General features: G+C 44.5%; 1 protein-coding gene across 3 annotated transcripts; it reads right to left on the reverse strand.

Annotated features, from left to right (window-relative positions):
• Positions 1-4,604: 4,604 nt before the first annotated feature.
• On the reverse strand, positions 4,605-22,393 carry SRSF2 (serine and arginine rich splicing factor 2). 3 transcript variants are annotated; one of them, XR_011025084.1, is made up of 4 exons: positions 21,871-22,393; positions 6,531-6,820; positions 5,364-5,459; positions 4,605-4,972 (listed from the first exon to the last, which is right to left on the reverse strand). XR_011025084.1 is itself a non-coding variant. In XM_068262283.1 (3 exons), exons 1-2 carry the CDS (start codon positions 22,224-22,226, stop codon positions 6,538-6,540), a joined length of 639 nt encoding a protein of 212 aa, XP_068118384.1. In that variant the 5' UTR covers positions 22,227-22,393; the 3' UTR covers positions 4,605-5,459; positions 6,531-6,537. The 3 variants fall into 3 exon arrangements, 1 of the variants encoding a protein (XP_068118384.1); XR_011025085.1 differs by adding an exon at positions 6,191-6,295 and having other exon boundaries at positions 4,605-5,459; XM_068262283.1 differs by having other exon boundaries at positions 4,605-5,459.
• Positions 22,394-23,326: the final 933 nt, after the last annotated feature.

Raw genomic sequence — 23,326 nt, forward strand, 5'->3', positions numbered from 1 at the left:
AGAGCCAGGCACCTCTGTCTGTGTCTGCCACAGAGGTGCCTGGCTCTTCTACTGACCACATATGCTATTGCTCCGTTGTTATTGCCTGATGAAGCCGGATCAAACCTGCGAAACGCGTTGCATATTTGGAGTTCATAAATAAAATATATTGACTGTCTTTACTACAGGGCTGTGGAGTCAGAGTTGATCAATTTATTACCATTTTATACATTATGGATAGCTATATATTTTTTGAGGATTTGTTGTGACAGTAAGGTTTTGGGATGCACGCTCAGGACATGGCCACGAGGAAGAAAGCGGAACCTGGGTTATTCAGGGCAGATGGGGTGCAATATTGGTTATTTAGAGCAGTATGCTCAGTTTGGGGTGATATATGTAATCACCCGTTATATGCCTGCGCTCCGTCTACCCTGTCCCTATTGTGCCCAGATACTACTGATGCTTTGTCCTGGTTCTCCCTCATTGGCTACGCTGGACGTTCCCTCCCTGACCTGCGTATGATTGGTGGTGTTGATTGTTTAAGCTGTGTGCACGTACAAAGGGAAGCCACACCCCCCTGAGGAAGCCGGCAAAACTGTCGGGAGCGCTCTCCCTATACGCATGGGACGCCACGCTGCCCTGACCTATACGCATGGGACGCCACGCTGCCCTGACCTCTCAACAGCTGAGTCCATCTGGCGTGTTCCACCTGCCAACGCACGGCCCAGCCTAGCTAACTGGGCATAGATGCGCAGATGGACTGCATACCACTCCACTCGTGCCCTCTGTGGACAGCCTCTGACACCACTTACAACTACAGTGGGAACTACCTGTAACTCCTGTGTGTCACATCAAGGATCCAGCCAGGGTCTGGTGCGGTAAGAACATGCTTAACTTGCAATGATTTGTTTGAACTATACTGGCTTTGCAGGAGATAACTGCTTGCTTGTCATCATACATGCTGATATCTGCTATAACTTTCCCTGCATGAAGCTTACTAACCTGCATGAAACTTTTCAAGCTCTCTGCATTGTTTAAATATCCTGCTGTGGAAATATATATGGTGGAATCCTCTGGAGGCCATTCTCCCTTTCAAGGCAAACAATATATTTTTTGAACTCTATGCTTGGGGCAAGGAACTTTCTTTCTACATACAAAGTCTTTTTTGCATGACAATCTATACGGCCGTTGTGTGCATGAGGATGTATGTGGAGTGGGCTGTGTGTGGTCGTGGCGGGGTGGCCATCCCATGTTTTTAAGCACCTATTGAGATATTAGATAAATAAAAGGGAAAAAAAAAATTGTATTTTTTAAATCTTCAAGTTGTATGAAGTCAGTTCTTATGGCTCATTGAATTGTGGCTAGACACTTATGCCTCACAACCAATGACCACTTTCACCCATAAATTGAGTCAGAGTTGGGGCAATTTTGGGCACCCGGAGTCGTGGTTTCAAAAACTGAGTCGTCGGGTGATTTTTGTAAAAAATCCACAGCCCTGTTAAATATTAGACTAAGGAGTCAGAGCCGAAGCCATTTTGGTTACCCGGAGTTGGAGTCATGGTTTCATAAACTGAGTCGGAAGATGTTTGTATCAACTCCACAGCCCTGCTTTACTACAGTCGTGTGTCTACTTGGAGGAGGCAAGTCCCACCACTACCTCCTCTATTTACCAAGAATTTGGTTTTTAAGCTCATTTAGCTTCATTTTATCCTTTTGGCGCCTCTGTTTTCCTGCATAATAGAACTTGTGTTACAGTAAACCTGTTTTTGTCCCTTGTGGTATTCGGTATTACATTATAGTGGAAAGTGGGCAAGATCGTGCATACACACATTAGACCCATGAGCGCTCTGTGGGCAGGTGGACCGGCAGCCACTTGCTATCTGCACACTACTCTGGGCCTGTGGGGATTACATCAAAAGCACCAGTCAGGGAGACATATGCTTCCTGTGTAAGCTGCTGCCTGATCACTGAGTGAAATGCCTTCCACCAGTGACTTTGTGCATGGCTGCAACACGACAGTATCATGCAGACAGCACAGAAATAGGGACAGAAGCAGCCTATCAGTACTGTACCTGCATTAACTGGTGAGATCTATGCTTCCATGCCATGCACGGATGAGGATCAACCAATCCAAAAGTCTGTATGCAAGTTGGATTATTATGGCTCTGTACTAATTACAAGCTGACACATTGCATTCGAGCAGATCTGGAGGTGTGTTTAGTTTCTAAGGAAGACAATGGTTAATTTGCATATATTCAGCAGTGATGCACTGGGAGACATTTCGGAGCTCACTCCAACCTGAATTATCGCAAATACTTTTTTTTAACCTCCCTGGCGGTAACCCCGACCTGAGCTCGGGGAAGGAAAAATGTGCTCAGAGTGGTAATCCCAAGCTTAGGTCGGGGTATTGATCTGGAGTATCGTGCGTGATCGGCACTGCTCAACGGAACTCCAGCCTCCCTCCCCAGTTGTATGCCGCACTCTGCGGCTTCCCTGGCTGCTGGGATTCCCTTATCCCCGCTCTTGTTCTAGGGACCCGGCGCCAGTGTGGCGGTGACATCGGGGCGGGACTTATTTTTAAAGTGGACACTGTTTTTGTTTGTTTTTTCCCCCCAAACAAGCAATGCGTGCATATACATACAGTACAGACCAAAAGTTTGGACACCTCATTTAAAGAGTTTACAATGTTCATAGTCATGAAAATAAAGATTCACACTGAAGGCAATCAAACTATAAATTAACACATGTGAAAGTATAGTACATAACCAAAGAGTGAAACTTGAAAATATGTCATATTCTAGGTTCTTCAAAGTAGCCACCTTTTGCTTTGATTACTGCTTTGCACACTCTTGGCATCCTCTTGATGAGCATCAAGAGGTAGTCACCTGAAATGGTTTTCACTTCACAGGTGTGCACTGTCAGGTTTAATAAGTGGGATTTCTTGCCTTATTAATGGGGTTGGGACCATCAGTTGCGTTGTGGAGAAGTCAGGTGGATACACAGTTGATAGTCCTACTGCAGACTGTTAGAATTTGTATTATGGCAAGAAAAAAAGCAGCTAAGTAAAGAAAAACGTGTGGCCATCATTACTTTAAGAAATTAAGGTCAGTCAGTCCAAAAAATTGGGAAAACTGAAAGTGTACCCAATTGCAGTCTCAAAAAAAAACCATCAAACGCTACAAAGAAACTGGCTCACATGCGGACCTTCCCAGGAAAGGAAGACCAAGAGTCACCTCTGCTGCGGAACTCGAAGTTCATCCAAGTCACCAGCCTCAGAAATCACAGGTTAACAGCAGCTCAGATTAGAGACCATGTCAATGCCACACAGAGTTCTACCAGCACACACAGCTTTAGAACAACTGTTAAGAGGAGACTGTGAATCAGGCCTTCTTGGTAGAATATCGGCTAGGAAACCACTGCCAAAGACAGACAACAAGCAGAAGAGAATTGTTTGGACTAAAGAACACAAGAAATGGACATTAGACCAGTGGAAATCTGTTCTTTGGTCTGTGGAGTCCAAATTTGAGATTTTTGGTTCCAACCACCGTGTCTTTGTGCGACGCAGAAAAGATGAACAGATGGTCTCTACATGCCTGGTTCCCACCGTGAAGCATGGGGGTGTGATGGTGCTTTGCTGGTGTTGGGGATTTATTCAAAATTGAAGGCATACTGAACCAGCATGGCTACCACAGCATCTTACTATTCCATCCGGTTTGCGTTTAGTTGAACCATCATTTTCCAACAGGACAATGACCCCAAACACACCTCCAGGCTGTGTAAGGGCTATTTGACCAGGAAGGAGAGTGATGGGGTGCAGAGCCAGATGACCTGGCCTCCACAGTCAGACCTGAACCCAATTGAGATGGTGTGGTGTGAGCTGGACCGCAGAGTGAAGGAAAAAGGGCCAACAAGTGCTAAGCATCTCTGAGAACTCCTTCAAGACTGTTGGAAGACCATTTCAGGTGACCTCTTGAAGCTCATGAGAGAGTGGCTACTTTGACGAACCTAGAATATGACATTATCAGTTTCACACTTTTTGCTTATATACACTAAACTTCCATATGTGTTAATTCATAGTTTGGTAGCCTTCAGTGTGAATCTACAAGGTTTATAGTAATGAAAATAAAGAAAAAACTCTGAATGAGAAGGCGTGTCCAAACTTTTGAAAATTATATAATTCTACATACATACACACCTCTGCCTGCCACCTGCACCGACCACTTGCTGGATTTTGACTACTCGCTGCCTGCATTATTTGTACAGTTTCACAATTTTTTAGTTAAATAATAAATTTAATTCAACAAATGTGTTGTAGCCTTTTATTTATATGCATAATGTCTACCAGGCTTTTATTCTGGTGAGTTATGACTATGAAAACTATGTCCTGCTTTTGACTCCTAATTCCAGACAGAAATGCACCGCTAGGGAGGTTACAAAAATGCATGGAAAACAAGTTTGCTTTTTTAAGGGGGCTTTTTGGACCATTGTAGCCCCTTACACATTCCAATGAGTTTTCATTCACCATGATCTTGTTGGTTAGTCTGTATGTCTGATACCCAAATTAAATATTCAAGAAATTACAATACAGCCTATACAGTGATAATTTCAACCCCATTAAAATAGTCTTTTTTTTGTAAAGAAAACTTTATTAACTACATAAACAGTGGTTATAGTACAGAATGTTAGAGTGATATATATTCAAATTTTGCATACAAAGGAGGACACTTGCATGATGTTATATTATATAAATGCGTACATTTACATTTGACAATAAGGTGTTTATCATCAGAGGTGCTCACTGTATGCTCCATTATTTTATGCATGGCCCGGGCGACTGGACGTGCAGTTGTCAGGAATTCTAACAAACTGGACAGCCATTTTTCTGCGTTACACAGGAGCAATCAGGAGAAAACAGGAAACAGCCAAGCACTCTGCACTGCAACACGCCACCTTAACAGCTAACCAGCATTACTCAACTGCTACACAACTGCGCCTAGTGCACAAAAAATACATAAGAGAAAAGATTAGAGTTGTGGTCAAATAAAAACACTCCCTTGCAAACATTTTTTACATGAACATTTGATACAAAATACAATGCTTTTAGGCATTATTCAAATGCAAAGACATACAGGATCATATCAAAGTTAGGAATTAAATGGCCGAGGCGATGTATGACCAAGCACAGTCAAGTTTAACATTAAACAGGACTATCCAGCAACTCCAGTGGAGTTGAAAAATTTTATTAACAGAAAAATACCTAGGCAATGAATGTACGCCAAGTTACAGTAAATTTGAACAACAAATGGCACAGTCTACCAGACAAGGCATAAAAAAACTGGTAAGAATTAGGGGGGGGGGGGGGGGGAGGAATTACAAATAACCACCTTTTCGGCAGGCTGATTCTTGCTCCATAGAAATTTCACTGGTTACTGAACGATCATCTCAGACATGTCCAGCGTATAGAACTCTTTAAGATGATTCTGGAGAAAATGGGAAAAAAAAAAAGTAAGGATCCAGTTTAACAATCGTTTTAAAGCTGTGCTCACAAGAAAAGGAAGTTTCTCTATGAGAAACATCTGCAGCAGCTTTAAGGGGGCAGACACGTGCTATCCTGTACTGGTACTAAGGGGGAGACCAGGGATCAAATCCTGGATAGGGTCAGTACGTATTCAGTAAAGAGTTAAAGGCAAGCCTCCCTAACACTGCAGGGTAGCCTAGCCTCTTGAGCGCATCCCAGTGGCTGCAGCTCTTGAGCTATTTGAGTCCGACAGGAGAAAAAGCACTATACAAACGTTCAAATTATTATCCAGAAGAATGTGGTGGATATTCTACACTGGCAAAAGTGTTTACTTGCAGGGGAAAGTATCGTCATGTGATAATGTGTGCATATGAATAAAGTTTTATAAGACAAAACTTATGTTACAGCTAAAAAGACCAAACAGTTATCAGATTAAAGACACATTATCCTTGAAACGGGTAATCTTAAATTAGCCTCAGTGATCCCAGCAAGGCTATTACAAATGTTATACCTGTGCATGGTATATGTTAAAATAGTTAGAATGCAGTATTGTCAATTGTTCAGTATTAAACAATTTCTTCCATAGAAGCCAACAGTAAGGGGCTTTAATAACTAATGAATGCAAGAAGACAAATTAAAAACTGCAAGTCTGACAGATTCCAGGATAGTGCATCTTTAACAACAGACACAAACCTGCTCCATTACACGCCCACAGAAACTGCTGCCTGGAGGATCAGGAAAAACCACTTAATATCTGCAATACAGCTCACTACTCCTTTAAGCAACTGGAGCCCGCAGCTTTAAGGGGAAAATGCAGATATTGGTTTAAACAGTCATCAAATGATACCCCAAGCATAACAATTACAACCCCACAATTCCCACTAACCTAAACTGCCAAAAATTAGGAAGTTTACAAACCTTGTGCTAGAACAGGTGCATTTAGTATTTCAAAGCTCTACAAGATCTCAATTTACACTACTAAGAAATAAAACTACACAAGCACCTCATAGTATCTTCTCCATAAAAGCATTACCTAAAGTCTAGGAAGACACTGCCCCTTCCTCTTCTGGAGACTTTGGAGGTGTTGGGGACCTGGACTTGGATTTAGAGTTCTTTGGTGGAGAAGTTTTAGATCTAGACCTGGAGCGAGAACGAGATCTGGACACAGAAGAGGACTTGGATCTCCGAGGAGACCGGGACTTCGAAGTAGAGCGAGACCGGGATCGGGTTCGTGAACGTGACTTGGATCGACTATAGCGTGATCGGCTACGTGACCTGGATCGGCTCTTGCTTCTGGACCTGCTGCGTCGTCTTCGCCTTGGGCTGAAAAGAAAAATTAGATGAAATTAGTAAACTGCAGTTCCATAGTTTATACATTGCTAAAGGGCCTCAAACAGCATGAAGTCAAAAAGGTTTTTAAAGAGACTCTGAAGCGAAATCTCGCTTCAGAGCGCATAGTTAGCAGGGGCACGTGTGCCCCCGCTAAACCGTCGCATACGCGCCGCTAAACGGGGGTCCCTTCACCCCCAAACTCCCCACTGCGACACTTGGTCGCAGGCTTGGTCGCTCCTGGAGGCAGGGCTAACGGCTGCAGCCCTGCCTCCATTCGCGTCTATCAGCCGCGCATCGCCGCCTCTCCCCCGCCCCTCTCAGCAAAGGAAGACAGAGGGGCGGGGGAGAGGCGGAGATACGCGCTGACAGACGCGCGTGGGGCAGGGCTGCGGCGGTTAGCCCTGCCCCAACCAGGAAGCGCTCCCCCGCATTACGGAGGGGATTTGGGGGGACAGGGACCCTCGTAAAGCCGCGGGATATCGGCAGTTTAGCAGGGGCACACATGCCCCTGCTATATATGAGGTCTGAAGCGAGATTTATTCTCGTTTCAGACTCTTTAAACAGCAAAATTACAATGCGAAGCAGAAGGCATACAAAACTAGGGCTGTGGAGTCGGAGTAGGAGTCAGAGCAATTTCAGGTACCCGGAGCCCGAGATTTCATAAACTGAGAAGTCGGATGATTTCTGTACCAACTCCACAGCCCTGTACAAAACACACTAGTGATGGGCCTCGTGATAGAGGTGAAAGGTGACCATCTTGTCACTAGGGGCTACAGGAAAACACCTGCCGCCAATAGTCTATTATGATAGCTACCATCCAAGACATGTGAAGGATGCCATCCCGTATGGTCAATTCCTCTGACTTAAAAGGAATAATTCTGATCCAGAAGAATTTAAAAATCAGGCCCGATCTTACAAAACAATAGTTGAGAGGGTATCTCAAACAATCTATAGATCAGGCTCTGGAGAGAGCTAGGTCTGTGCCACGAACGCAACTACTCTCTAGACGCCCCCAAAAAGAGGGGGGACGTAGATTCAATTGTGTGTTTGACTACACCCCAAAGTCCCGTCAAATCCAGCAATTTTTTGCCAAAAAGCAACCCTTACACAATGGTCCCCTCTCGTTATCAGTTCACATACATACTAACAGAGGTTTGACACTTCAGTGTAAAAAGGACTGTTATATGTTTTTAGTGGAAATTTGTTTAGTTTTATACAGAGTGAAGCATTAACAGCGAAGCATATATATGTATTCATGTTTTTTTCTGGTAAAAATTTGTTCAGTCCTTTTTACACTGTGAAGCTCCAAACCTCTCAGTGTGTATGTGAACTGATATCGAGAGGGGGCGATTGTATATCTGAAAGGGTTGCTTTTTGGCAAAAAACATTTTTCCTGAAATCAGCAAGAGTAAAGTAATATCAGTGAAGCATATGCGTGCCTGTCATTTTTTTAATGGATATTTGGTCAGTTTTATAAAGAGTGAAGCATTAACAGTGAAGCATATATATTTATGATTTTTGGAAAAACCCGTTCAGTCTTTTTTACACTGTGAAGCGCCAAACCTCTTAGTGTGAGGATCATCCCAACTCTGACCACCTTCTGCACCAATTACCAGAGGTAACCCCCCCCCCCTTCCTCCTGGATTCTCCTATCTCAGGGGCTCTGGTGGTGAGATCTCTGTGCACCTGAGTTCCCAGCTCTGCACACCTGCTGCACCCATTACCAGAGGCTCCTCCCCCTGCTGGATTCCTCTATCTCTCAGGGGCTCTGGTGGTGAGATCTCTGTGCACCTGAGTTCCCAGCTCTGCACACCTGATGCACCCATTACCAGAGGCTCCTCCCCTGCTGGATTCTTCTATCTCTCAGGGGCTCTGGTGGTGAGATCTCTGTGCACCTGAGTTCCCAGCTCTGCACACCTGCTGCACCCATTACCAGAGGCTCCTTCCCCTACTTGATTCTTCTATCTCTCAGGGGCTCTGGTGGTGAGATCTCTGTGCACCTGTTGGGGGGGGGGAGGGGGGGGGGGGGTGATCAAGGGAGTGGTGCATGCATGTCGTCAAGCAGGAAATAGAAAGTGGAATGGCAAAAGAACTTGCCTACCATGGGGGTGTACAATCCCAGATGATTATTATAAATTATGATTTCATGCAACTTTAGCGGTACTTTGCATAAATCTTTTTTTTTTTCCTGTAGTTGGCAGCCAGTGTCTAGGTGCAACCCTGCCCACATACATGTCAAGCGTTGTGCTGCTTGTCCAGGTTCCGTTCTGTGCTTTAGTCAATGCTCTGCCTTATCGCAAGCAGTATTGTGTAGTGTGGGTACAGGAGGAATGGTAGTGTTAGAAAAGTGAGCTGTGAAACTTTGTAACTGCATAACATACTGCTTGTTATAATGCATTGAGTCAAGAGCATGGGGCAAAGGATGTAACAGGACAACACTGCACTTTGCTTCACGTCTCTCTGCAAAACTCTTCTGTGCTCTCTCCTCCCTCCACTGTCTGCTTGCCTCACTGGATTCCTCCAGTGCCTGAAGTCGTTTCCCCTTGTCTCTCTCCCTACTCTCCACTCCACTCTCCCGGCTTATCTCTCCTCCCCAGCTGTCAGTTAACCTTTCAATCTCGCTGTGTCTCTCTCACTTCCTCAAGCAGGGTCGGACTGGGACACTAAGGGCCCACCGGGAAACTTTTAGCCTGGGGCCCAAACAGCTATTTAAATACATAATAGTAATATGGTAGGAAATTAGACTAGGACTATGGTAGGATTAGAGTGTGAGCTCCTCTGAGGACAGTCAGTGACATGACTATGTACTCTGTAAAGTGCTGCAGATGTCAGTGTTATTTAAATACATAATATGGTAGGACATAAGGCTATGACTATGGTAGGATTAGAGTGTGAGCTCCTCTGCGGACAGTCAGTGACATGACTATGTACTCTGTAAAGTGCTGTAGAAGATGTCAGTGCTATATAAATACATAATAATAGGGCAGGACATTAGGCTATGACTGATAGGATTAGATTGTGAGCTCCTCTGAGGACAGTCAGGGACATGACTGTTCTCTGTAATGTGCTGCAGAAGATGTCAGTGATATATAAATACATAATAATAATATGGTAGGACAGACTATGGTAGGATTAGATTGTGAGCTCCTCTGAGGACAGTCAGTGACATGACTATGTACTCTGTAATGTGCTGCAGGAGATGTCAGTGCTGTATAAATACATACCGTGTTTCCCCGAAAATAAGACAGTGTCTTATATTAATTTCTGCTCCAGAAAGTGTGCTAGGGCTTATTTTCAGGGGATGTCTTATATTGGCACTGCAAATGTGTCCGCTGCTGGCCACCTCTTATTGCTGCTCACTGTACTGATACAGTGCTGATCAGGCACCTGTCATGTTATCCCTGCACACAGTTTATAAACCTGCTGTGTGCAAAGATGACATGTCAGGTGCCTGATCAGCACTACATGATGTGTCCCCATGCTATCCGCCTTTTATTGTTGCTTATTGTACTGTTACAGTGCCGATCAGGCACTTGTCATGTCATCCTTGCACACAGCATGTTTATCAACTGTGTGCAGGGATGACATGACAAGTGCCTGATCGGCACTGCATGAAGTGTCCCCATGCCGGCCCCCTTTTATTGCTGTTTATTGTGCAGTTACAGTGTCGATCAGGCACCTGTCATGTCATCCCTGCACACAGTTGAGAAATCTGCTGTGTGCAAGGATGACATGTCAGGTGCCTGATCGGCACTGCGCGATTTGTCCCCATGTTGGCCGCCTCTTCCTGCTGCTTATTGTAATGTTACAGTGCCGATCAGGCACCTGTCATGTCATCCCTGCACACAGGTGATAAACTTCCTGTGTGCAAGGATAACATGACAAGTGCCTGATCGGCACTACATGACTTGTCCCCATGCTGGCCGCCTGTAGCACGCCGCAGAACAGTTCAAGCTCCGGTATTCAAGCCTTGTAATTGGATGAAGCAGCCTGGGAGGCGGGATCATGGATCCGTTATTGGGCCAATCATTGCACTCGCTGTGTAGCAGCGAGTGCAGTGATTGGCCCAAAAACGGAGCATGATCCCGCCTCCCAGACTGCTTCATCCAATTACAAGGCTTTAATATCGGAGCTTGAAAGAATAATGGCACAGAGCGGACTGAAGGAGAGTTAATCAGCCCGCATTGAATAGCGAGTGTCCCGGACCCGGAGACCTCGCAGAGACAACAGGATGGCCAGCAGGACAGCAAGTTAAAATACATTTAACAACATGTCATGTGGGTTGCGGCTGGGCATGTAATGTAGGCTGGGGCTAGGTCTTATTTTTGGAGGGTGCCTTATATTTAGAGAATGAGTGAAAGGTCAGCTAGGTCTTATAATGAGAGGATGTTTTACTTTAGGGGAAAGACGGTAATACAGAAGCATGCAGTAACAATGAGAGCACTGAGGAGCAGGGGGGTGGGGGGTGTGATGGCCATGGAGATTAGTTCAGAGGTGCTGATCTTCTCATTCAGCAGATGTTTCAGCAGTTCCCCATCTCCTGCTGTCTGCTGCTTGGTGGGCTGTGAAGAATGTTGGCTGGGGAAAGTAATAGGCTGTGTGTCAGACGCTGCGCTCTGCCAAGGGGGATGGGCAGCACATCCAGTCACACAGCAGAGCGTGGTGCTGTGAGTTCACAGACTATAGCTGCCTGTGCTGCGTCCTGAATGGCTTCTTGCTGTGAGGCTGCGAGGGGGGGGTACATGCCTCTCCGGGCTGCTGAGTACATTGCATCTTCTAGCTGAAGTGATGACATCGCTGGCCCCTCACTGCTGCTGACTCATTTCTCCTCCCCAGCTGTCTGTTCCTCCCTCAGCTGTACCTCTCTCGCTTCCTCCAGTGCCTAATATCCCTTCTCCTTCCCTTCTCTCCACTGTGCTCTCTCTCTCTGTGCTGAGGCTGTCATGTTACTCGGCACTGGAGGCACCTCCTGATGACGCACAGTGGTAGGCGGATTTAGCAAAAGACAGCAGAAGGTGGCCTCCCAGTGACCTTTGCAGCTTCTTGCCGAGGATTGCCGGCCTCTGCATCACAGGGGGGTGGAGTTTATCGAGTTATTGTAATTATAGAGGATTTTTAACCCATTATTGTACATTTATTGCACTGTTTTTGCCTAACGTTTTTTGCATGGTTTCCTATGCCCTGTTTTTAAATTCTGAGTTCAGTTCCTCTTTAAGTGGGAAGAAGTAGGAAGGGAACTTCCCGTGTGGCCGCTGCATGGCGTGCAAACACATTAAAAAAGGCAAAAGCATCCAGATAGGTGATGTTACCTGGCAGATCAAGGATTGTGTGAATTGTAAATCTGAGAATGTGGTGTATTGCATTCGGTGCCCCTGTGGGAGATTCTACATAGGGAAGACCACTCAAGGACCGATTTCTACAACATAAAATATCTATAGGAAATGGCGTGGGAGCACGCCGTATGATAGATCATGTGAACTGTTCACATAATGGTGCTGCAAACTCTACAGGTAGCAGGTTTATGTAGAATCTCAGGTCCAACCAGGGGAGGTTCGATTCAGGGCTGTGGAGTCGGTCCAAAAATCCACCGACTCCGACTCAGTTTAGGATTCCACCGACTCCGACTCCTCTAATTTGCATATTACAATTTTTTTTATTAAATGTAACATGAAATTCGTCTCTTAACTGCCAAAGCTTAGGAATTTTACAAGACAACTGAAGTGAGAAGGATATGTAGACTACTATATTTATTCCCTTTAGACTAAAACTAGTCCTTGGTAAGAGTACTTGTAAAAGGTACAAACCGAAACAAAGAACATCTATCAGGACCTAGGCAATGTAAGTGTGGGTACATGTAAGAATGATGTGCAGGTACTCTGCAGGGGAATGAGGAGATTGTAAACAGACAACACCTCTGTGTTCAATGTGCACAGCATTCTCAGTGGATTCCCTGCAGCTCTGTGGGGAGTGCATATGTAGAGTATAGTACTACTGTGTAACAAAGTAAACCTGAGAGATGAAATTAAATCAGCATCAATGCAGAATTATTTCCATCTCATTGACCATCTCTATTAGTGACACAGCTACAAATCAGGCTTTATTCTTACAGCATAGGATAGATAGATATATATATACCAAGGGATGAGCAGCACAAACCGATTTTTATGCAATACTATGCAAAGCATGCACGCAGCACTGGAGAACCCCAATCTCCATAAGAAATATATAAATAGAGGGTGCTGCAGCACACAATAGGAAAATAGTGACAGGGGCTCTTGGTTACGCTTTAACGCGTTTGAAAGCTAGTAGCTAGTAGAAGGTGAGGTGTTTTTAATTTCATTTCTCCCATTTAGCTGACCCCTGGGCTTTTGGCATGGTTCCCACTAGAACGCTGATAAAAACGAGCATTTTTGCCTGGTTAGAGTAGGACTCACCAGATCGGGGACACTTTGGCGCAGTTGGTGAGCTTAAACGCGTTAAAGCGTAACCAAGAGCCCCTGTCACTATTTTCCTGTTGTGTGCTGCAGCACCGTGTGTGTGTATATACACATACATACATACGTATGTACGTATATGTACATATACATATATAGACTACAGTACTTACACTACATAATATAGACATATGGCAATGGTAAGGATTAGATTGTGAGCTCCTTTGAGGGACAGCTAGTGACAATCTATATCTATCTATATATCTATCTATATCTATATATCTATATCTCTATATCTATATCTCTATATCTATACACACACTGTACAGCGCTGCGTAATATGTCGGTGCTATATAAATACAATATCTATAATATATATATATATATATATATATATATATATATATATATATATATATATATATATATATATATATATATAATAGATATTGTATTTATATAGCACCGACATATTACGCAGCGCTGTACAGTGTGTGTATATATATATATATATATATATATATATATATATATATATATATATATATATATATATATATATATATATATATATATATATATATATATATATATATAGATATATATATAGATATATATATAGATATATATATAGATATATATATAGATATATATATAGATATATATATAGATATATATATATATATATATATATATATATATATATGAGATTCCTGTGTACACATCATATATACAGTCACACAATCAGATATGTACCTTAAAAATACGGTGACTGCTTTATTGAAGCAGCACAAGTAACTAATTTTGATTGGTTTATTTCATTTTTGTGGACTAAGCACAGCTATTACTGTATATATACATTATTTTTAATGACTTATCTGAGAAATAGAACATTTTATCATATTTTCTATTTTAATTACAGTTACCGCCGCGTCACTTCCCTCCAATCAGCGGGAGGGAAGGGACACAGGTGGGTAGCACTGATACGGAGGAAGCGGGGGAGCGGCACTGACAGACAGCGCTTTGGTAAACATTGTGCCGGCGACATGCTGCGTGTCACCACCACTGCGGGGGGTATAGCAGCGCACAGGGGGGTCTTGGAGGCACAGCATGGAGCAACAGAGGCTGGTGTTAGTGTGCACAACCAGCCTCTGTGCCCCACTAGCATAATAAAATCCCACCTCGGGTTCTCTTTAATTAAGTCTGAGGGGAATTAAAGAGACTCCGTAACAAAAATGCATCCTGTTTTTTATCATCCTACAAGTTCAAAAAGCTATTCTAATGTGTTCTGGCTTACTGCAGCACTTTATACTATCACTGTCTCTGTAATAATAAATCAATGCATCTTTCCCCTGTCAGACTTGTCGGCCTGTGTCTGGAAGGCTGCCAAGTTCTATAGTGTTGTGGTTCTGCTATGAACTCCCCCTTCCAGGCCCCTCTATGCACACTGCCTGTGTGTTATTTAGGATTAGAGCAGCTTCTCTCTTATCTTTTACAAGCTGGATAAATCGTCCTCTGAGCTGGCTGGGCTTTCACATACTGAAGAATTACAGACAAGGGCAAAGCTGTTTGCAGGAAGAAACAAGCAGCCTGAAACTTCAGTGCATGAGAACAGGGGGAAAGAAACACACAAATGATCTCTTGAGATTCAAAAGGAAGGCTGTATACAGCCTGCTTGTTTATGGATGTATTTTTTATGTGTGGACATACTGTACATCAACCTACTTCCTGTTTTGGTGGCCATTGTTTGTTTAGAAACAAACTTTTTAAAACTGTTTTTAATCACTTTTAATGCGGCGAGGAGCGGCAAAATTGTGTCAGAGGGTAATAGGAGATGTCCCCTAACGCACTGGTATGTTTACTTTTGGGCGATTTTAACAATACAGATTCTCTTTAAGAGAAGCAAAAAAAAGAAAAAAAACGACAACCCAGCATGCCCTGCAACTTCCATTGTGTGTACCAAATAAGAGTCAGGTAAACCAGGGAATGATAATTTATCAAGAGAAGTAATAGTTATTTTATATTTTGGATTGCCTGGTTAGCATCCTTATTACTTGTTTACCAGATAAAAATAATGAATTGATATTCGATTATATGCCCAACAGTTACTCTTTAACACAAAGGGGAAGGAGTTATTATACACATCTTGGAATCGGGCACGTAAAGTGCACTTCCTGAATTTTCATCAGCCCAATTCCAAGCTTTATACAAACTGCATCAAATTTGCATCCCATCAACCATCAGTACCCATCAAAAAAATATGAGTCAACAGTTTTGCAATTCGGGCTCCACACACTCATGAATGTACTTTGGCCTTGGCTTATGAAATTGGGTAGGAATACAAATACACTCCTAGTGACTGCATGGACTGAAAACACTGTAGTGCTCCTATCTATAAGTACAAATCACACAATATATTTATATTTCTAATTTCTTGTATTTCTAAAAAAGTGTTTCTGTATTCAAGAAGCAGTGAATCAGAAAAGGCCAAGAAGCTCCATGGATTCCAATTTCAGGCCTACAGAGCCAGTGTGCAAAGAGTCCTTCGAGTACCAGTTCTGGGACAAGGGCTCCATAAATCAATTGCAGTGGAAGTGCATAGTTTCAATGAAGGAGTACCAAGGGTGCATAAGATAACTACACTATACCAGGATTGCCCATTATGCTGGGTACACAGATTTTTATGGCCGATTTACTGTCAGATCTATTTTCTTTCCGATCGATTTGCGTTAACTTTAATAGGAAAATTGATCAGAAATCAATCGGAAAGCTAATCGGACATGTTGGAAATAATCGATCTGACAGTAAATCGACCATAAAATCCCATAGTTTGTACCCAGCATCTACCAGTAGATTTCAAAGGACTTCTGGGTGGATCCCACACTACCTGCCTAGGTGACATACTCTGAGCTGTCCTGAGGTTTTACACAGCAGCGTAGAGCATTATGGGGGGAGCCATACATGTAGAAGCATAATGTGTTACTGCCAACTACAATTTTGCTGGGCATTGAGCATGATATTGTAACTTATTGTGACTTTGGTCGAGCACGGTTCTATTTGGCTTACTTAGGAAGACTAGGATATGCATCTGACTGGCAGCAAGTGGTAATCACAGATGGACTGCCACTGGGCATGAGCTGCAGTTTGGGCTTGAATCTGTAGGTAGATTCTACCTGGTAGATCATTTTCTATTCGTAATTTTCAAAGTAGCTAGCAAGCTGAAAAAGTGTGCACCTCTACTCTATACATAGGCTAAACCAGGGGTTGTGTAGGGACAATAAGGGCTTGATTCACAAAGCGGTGCTAACCTACTTAGCACGTCTAAAGTCTTTAGACGCGCTAACCAGGGTGCTAAGTAGGTTAGCACCGGATTTCTCAATCAGATCGTGCGCTAACTTTGCGCGCGTAAAGTTTTTATGCGCGCTAAGTCCCATAGGCTTTAATGGGCACTTCGCGCAGTGCGCCCTGTGCAGTACGCGCGTAAAGTTTAACGCGCGAAAAGCTTGTTTAGACGTGCTAAGGGGGTTTTCACAGGCGTGCTAACAGTTAGCACCGCTTTGTGAATCAAGCCCTAAATAGTTTAATATCAGGGCTGTGGAGTCGGAGCAATTTTGGGTGCCTGGAGTCGGAGTCAGGAAAAAAAATGCACCGACTCCTAATGAATTTAAACTAATAAAAATATAAAATATAAAATCTTCTATTTCTCAGATAATCATAAATAATTTATACATACAGTAATAGCTGTGCTTAGTCCACAAAAATGAAATAAACCAATCAAAATTAGTTACTTGTGCTGCTTCAATAAAGCAGTCCCCGTATTTTTAAAGAGGAGCTGTTAGGTATAAGGTCTCAGAGAAAATAAACATATATCAGTAGCTAAAGATTGGCTGTACTTACATTACATATGCATTTCACTGTCCACGTTTGGATTTCACAGAATTTGTATATAGTATATGCAGAGATAGATGCTCCTGACAGCTCATGGCAGGCTCCATGTTTTTCTGTCAAATGTGTCCTCATGTCCTGCCTGCTTCCTGATCACAGATAAGCTAGTACTTGAACAACACAGTGTGCAGTGAATATTAATGAGCCATGTGGCTAGGAACAATAGCTGACTCCTGCAGTGTACTCTGCCCAGAGATTTATCAGTGCTATGCGCTGGACTGATTACAAGCTGCTGTAACGTCTCATTAGCAGCCGAGGGGAGAGCCCCAGAATGCTTTGCAGTATGGTATGCGGCTTGCGTCTTCTTAAGATTAACAGCCTTGTTGATAAGCACACATCAAAGGTAACTGAGATTTTTATCTTCACTAATGGCTTTTGGGCTTCCTTCTAAACTGTTTAACACAGGAGAATAGAGGTTTAAATTAGCTTCTGCAGCCTGACAGTTACTCTTTAAAGTCAGATATACACGTGTGTGTGTGTGCGCGTGTGTGTGAACATAGTTGGGCAGTAGTGCAGCGTCAATGCACGGCTATTATGTACAGAGGAATCTCATATGTTACTGCCAGAACCCGAAGTGTGGCCACTTCGCGTCCTGGCCAGCCACTTCGGGTTCTGGCCGGCCAATGTGCAAAGTGGCCGCAGCAGCGGCGCAGCGGGCAATGTTAGAAATGTAATTATAATAAGTTCAATGTATTTTATGGCCATCTCGCTGCGGCCAAATGTATTACAACTTGGTTAGTTTTAATGAAATTAAGCCGGCGGCAATGTAATAGATGAAGTCGCCAGCTTTCGCACTGCCTCCTCTCCTAGCCCCCCCCCCTCTCCCTGCCTCCTATACAATACGGAGCACCCGTGGACATACGTGTCCACGAGAGTTCGTCGCGGCAGGGGAATCCTGACATTCCTGCAGAGCGGGTGCTGGCAGAAGCAATGTCTGCAGCCTCCCCGCTCTGCTTCCCCTGCCGCGACGAACGACTCTCGGGGACATGCATGTCCCCGGCTGCTCCGTATTGTATAGGAGGCAGGGAGAGGAGAAAGGGGGTGAGGGGGCGGAAGAGGAGAGGAGGCAGTGCGAAAGCCGGCGGCTTCATCAATACATTGAATTTATTGTAATCATTACATTTCTAACATTGGCCGCTATGCTGCGGCCACCTCGCACATTGGCCGGCCAGAACGCGAAGTGGCCACACTTCGGGTTCTAGCCGTAACAAATATACTAAATAACATCTATGCTGTAAGAATAAAGCCTGATGTGTAGCCGTATCACTAACAGAGATGGTCAATGAGATGGAAATAATTCTGCGTTGATTCTGATTTATGCAAATGTATGCACTCTGCTTGTGAAATAAAATAATTTGATTTGTTAAAATTCGGTTTGGGGACTACGAATTAAATAGTACCCGAGAAGGATGAAAAGAAAAGTTTTATACATACCTGGGGCTTCCTCTAGCCTCCTTCAGGCCAATCAGTCCCTCGCTGTCCATCTCCACCACCTGGATCTTCTGCTATGAGTCCTGGTAATTCAGCCAGTCAGCGCTGTCCGGCCGCATGACGCTTCCACAGCCAGGAGCGTTCTGCACTTGTGCAGTAGTGCTGCGCAGGTGTAGTACGCTCCCGGCGGCGGAGTGTGTGCACGCGCACTATGCCCGACTAGCTCAAGTACCTGGACCCATAGCAGAAGATCCAGGTGGTGGAGGAGGACAGGGAGGGACAGATTAGCTTGAAGGGGGCTGGAGGAAGCCCCAGGAATAGGGCTGCACGATTTTAGGGAAAAATCGAAATTGCGATTTTTCTCTCAGAAATTGCAATTTCGATTTTTCCCCGATTTTTTTTTCAAATGCTGGGGGGGGGGGGGGGGGGGGGGGGGAGAGGTTGGTCCGCACTGCCCGGTCCTGTCCGTAATACTTTGCTTCTGGCCCCGCTGTGCGCGGATTGGCCAGAAGCAGTGAATATGTATGAGAGTTAATGAGCGGGGAAGGGGGGGGCGGATCCACTCCAGCAAGCGGCCGGGCACATGCAGCATTACCAATCACTGGCTAGCGATTAAATGACGGCAGCGGTAGGCGGAGCTGTATGCTCTGTACAGCTCCGCCTACCACTGCCGTCATTCCATCGCTAGCCAGTGATAGGTAATGCTGTATGATGTGCCTGGCCGTTCGCTCTAGTGGATCCGCCCCCCCACTCATTAACACTCATACATATTCACTGCTTCTGGCCAATCCGCGCACAGCGGGGCCAGAAGCAGTGAATATGTATGAGCGTTAATGAGCGGGGGGGCGGATCCACTAGAGCGAGCGGCCAGGCACATTATACAGCATTACCTATCACTGGCTAGCGATGGAATGACGGCAGTGGTAGGCGGAGCTGTACAGAGCATACAGCTCCGCCTACCGCTGCCGTCATTCCATGCTAGCCAGTGATTGGTAATGCTGTATGTGCCCGGCCGCTCGCTGGAGTGGATCCGCCCCCCCCCGCTCATTAACTCTCATACATATTCACTGCTTCTGGCCAATCCGCGCACAGCGGGGCCAGAAGCAAAGTATTAAACAGCAGACCGAAAAAACCGATGGTACTGACGATCAGTAGATCGTCTTGCCATGAACCGCGGTTTCGGTTTTAAACCGAAAAACCGTGCAGCCCTACCCAGGAATGTATAAAACTTTAACTTCATCTGTCTCAGGTTTACTTTGTTACACAGTAGTACTATACTCTACATATGCACTCTCCACAGAGCTGCAGGGAATCCACTGAGAATGCTGTGCACATTGAACACAGAGGTGTTTATCACCCATAAACCTGGTTCAGATTGTGCATGAAGAATGTGTAAGGGCTGGAACCCACAGGAGCGCTTTTGGCAGCACTGCGATATGCTAGCAGTTTGCCAAAACGCTGGGCTAATGTTAATGGATGGGGCAACTTCCACAGGAGCGTTTACGTTTCTCAGAAACGCAAACGCAGGACATGCAGCATTTTGGGAGCGTTAGCGCTTCAATGTAAAGTATTGAACCGCTAGCAGAAACGCTCAGCAAAACCTAAACTGAGCGGTTTTGCTAGCGTTTTGCGGTTCAGCACACTGACAAAATGAAAAATAATTCACAGGACCAATCAGGATAAAAACGCAAAACGCTAGGCACCCGCTGGGGGAAAAAATACAATGTTGCAAAACACGACCAAAAACGCGCATGAATCCGCTTGCAAACCGCTCAGACAAAACGCTAGCGGTTGCGTTTGCAGTTTTCAGTGGGTTCCAGGCCTCATAGAGGAAGAATCTCTTTATTGCCCTGCAGAGTACCTGCACATCACTCTAAAGGGGCCCATACACCTAACGATTTTCCCGCCGATATACGACCGTTTCTATCACAGTGATCGAATCGGCTGTGAAATCGCCACGCACACGTCCAAAATCGATTGTTCCCGTCGATCCATCCGTGCGGAAGATTTCTCGATCGCCAGCGGGTCGGGAGTGTGTCGATAGTGGCGTTCGAATGCCCGACGCAATACAGCAGGGACTCGCGCCGGCCGGAACAGGTAATGTATGGGGGGGGGGGGTTGAGCGCGCAGCAGCTCCACAGATTGTGATCGGTTTCAGGCTGAAATCGATTCACAATCTGTTTGCAGTAAGGTGGCCATACGATCCCTCTCTGATCAGATAGGGATCTATCTGTTGGTCGAATCTGATGGCAAATCAACCAGTGTATGGCCACCTTTACATGTACCCACAGTTATATTGCCTAGAGCCTGATCAATGTTCTTTGTTCCAGTCTGTACCTTTTACAAGTAGTCTTACCAAGGACTAGTTTTAGTCTAGGACTAAAGGGAATAAATATGGCAGTCTCCATATCCTTCTCACTTCAGTTGTCTTTTAAAATTCCTAAGCGTTGGCAGTTAAGACTAATTTCATGTTACATACTTTCAATCAACAAGATTGTAATATGCAAATTAGAGGAGTCTGAGGAATCCTAAACTGAAGAGTCGGAGGATTTTTGTACCGACTCCACAGCCCTGGTTTATACACAGCCTGAGCAGGGACTAAATAGTGAACAGACCAGTATACGGCCAAGGAAACACACAAGACTAAAAACCCACAAGAAATGGGTGGCAGAATTTTTATATTTCTACAAAACAGCAAGCCTCCACACACCACCTGCTTAAAGGGACCTGAAGCGAGGAAAATTTAAAACATACATGATGTAGCTGCAAACAAACATTACATACTAACCACAGCATCAGTTCATCTCAGAAGCTCACCATTTTCTTCATACAATGCTCCCTTCCAATTCGGACAATTTTGTCAGAACTGAAATATACCAGTTGCTGAGTTATTTATCAGCAACTCTCAGTTATAACTGAATGTGCAAGGTAATGTCCATGTTGCCCTATGGCTCAAGTGGGTGGTATTACAGTTTAACAGTGTGCTGACCAGGAAGCTGTTGGGGGCAAATGGCCATTTTTAAAATGGAAGACGGATAAATCCATTGATCACAGTGCACAAATAGGACGAAAGGAGAGAAAAAAAAAAAAGAGATTGTAGTAGACTACACAGGAGGCAAGTATGACCTAAGTATGGTTATTGTGACTTTTTATTTTAGGTAAGGCCTCCTAAAGGAGCCAGACACTAATTCCACACAAACCAACAATAAATATATGTAAAAAGTCACCCACCTCCGGCTCCGACGGCTGTAATCCCCGTACCTTCGTGGCGGGGGTCCACGTCGTCCATGGTGAGAATCGGGTGGGCGGCCGTAGCGCGCCATCTGCACTCGCAGCTCCCGACCATCTAGCACGGCGCCATCCATCGCATCCATGGCGTCCTCCGCGTCTCGCTTGTCATGGAAGCGGACAAAAGCAAATCCTCTGCTTTCCTTGGTGTAGCGGTCCCGGGGAATGTATACATCACCCACCCGGCCGTACTTCTCAAATACGCGCCGTAGCGTCTCTGGCGTGGTCCGGTAAGTTAGGTTGTCCACTTTGAGGGACGTCATGTCTTCTACGTCCGGCGGCGGCCGTCCGTAACTCATATCCGCTAGGCTCGCCAGGCTTGTGCACGGGGATGGGGAAAGCGAGTTAATCGCCCTCCCGGAGGACGTAGGAAATTAACAAATTAATAAACGCTGCCCAAAACCACCTTCCCTCGCGGCCTATAACACACTCTGCCTAATGCAAAATGGCGACAGCTGCAACAATACTAGACTCCCCGATTTCCCGCCCCTCCTCCGAACCAATCAGAGCTTCAAACATGTACTCAGAGTTGCGCCTCATTGGTGCATTACAGTGCTGCCCCGCCTCTCAGTGGTCTCTCTCTTAGGCAAGATGGCGGATTTTCTCCCTCGTGCGTGAATCCCGCCATGAAACTGCATAAATAATTCGTTCTTATGTAAAAGCAAGACGTTTTGAATCAGGATGTTTCTTAGTTTCTCACACCCTCTTGTTCACACAAGTCAGAAACTACAGGTATAGAGAAGTGTAGTGAAACATAAAATAAATGTGCCCAGTTTAACTTACATGTGGCTTCTTCCATATAAAACACAAACGTATATAGAGCTCAATGCCACTTGTACAAAGGTATATATAAAGTGAGCTAGAGAGTCTCTCAAGTTCAACTTTTAGCGTATCTTGAACACATGGGATTTCTTCAATTCTAGTGAACACCACCACCTCATCCCCAGAAGGGGACACTCATCTTTATGACATGACCTTCTATGAGGTCGGGTCTACAGCGCCTTCAGGGTCATTCCAAATATTATTATTTTTATTATTATTATACAGTGGGTTGCAAAAGTATTCGGCCCCCTTGAAATTTTCCACATTTTGTCATATTACTGCCACAAACATGAATCAATTTTATTGGAATTCCACATGAAAGACCAACACAAAGGGCTCTATTCTCAAAGAGCCAAATTTTCCGCAAAATTTTACCGCTATATTCCCGCCAGCGGTAAACTCCGCATTTTTTCCACATTCACTAATATTTTCCGCATGTTTTCCGCATGCGGGAAAAAAAGATGCGGAAACAGCTATTATTCATATGGGAATCATGCGGTAAAATGGTCGCATGAAAAAGTGTTTAAAAAAAAAAAGTTAAAGTCCACCAAGCCCAGCCCTTAAGCCTCCACACTTC

Source organism: Hyperolius riggenbachi, chromosome 12 (assembly GCF_040937935.1).
Source record: "Hyperolius riggenbachi isolate aHypRig1 chromosome 12, aHypRig1.pri, whole genome shotgun sequence".
Taxonomy (NCBI): Eukaryota; Metazoa; Chordata; class Amphibia; order Anura; family Hyperoliidae; genus Hyperolius; species Hyperolius riggenbachi.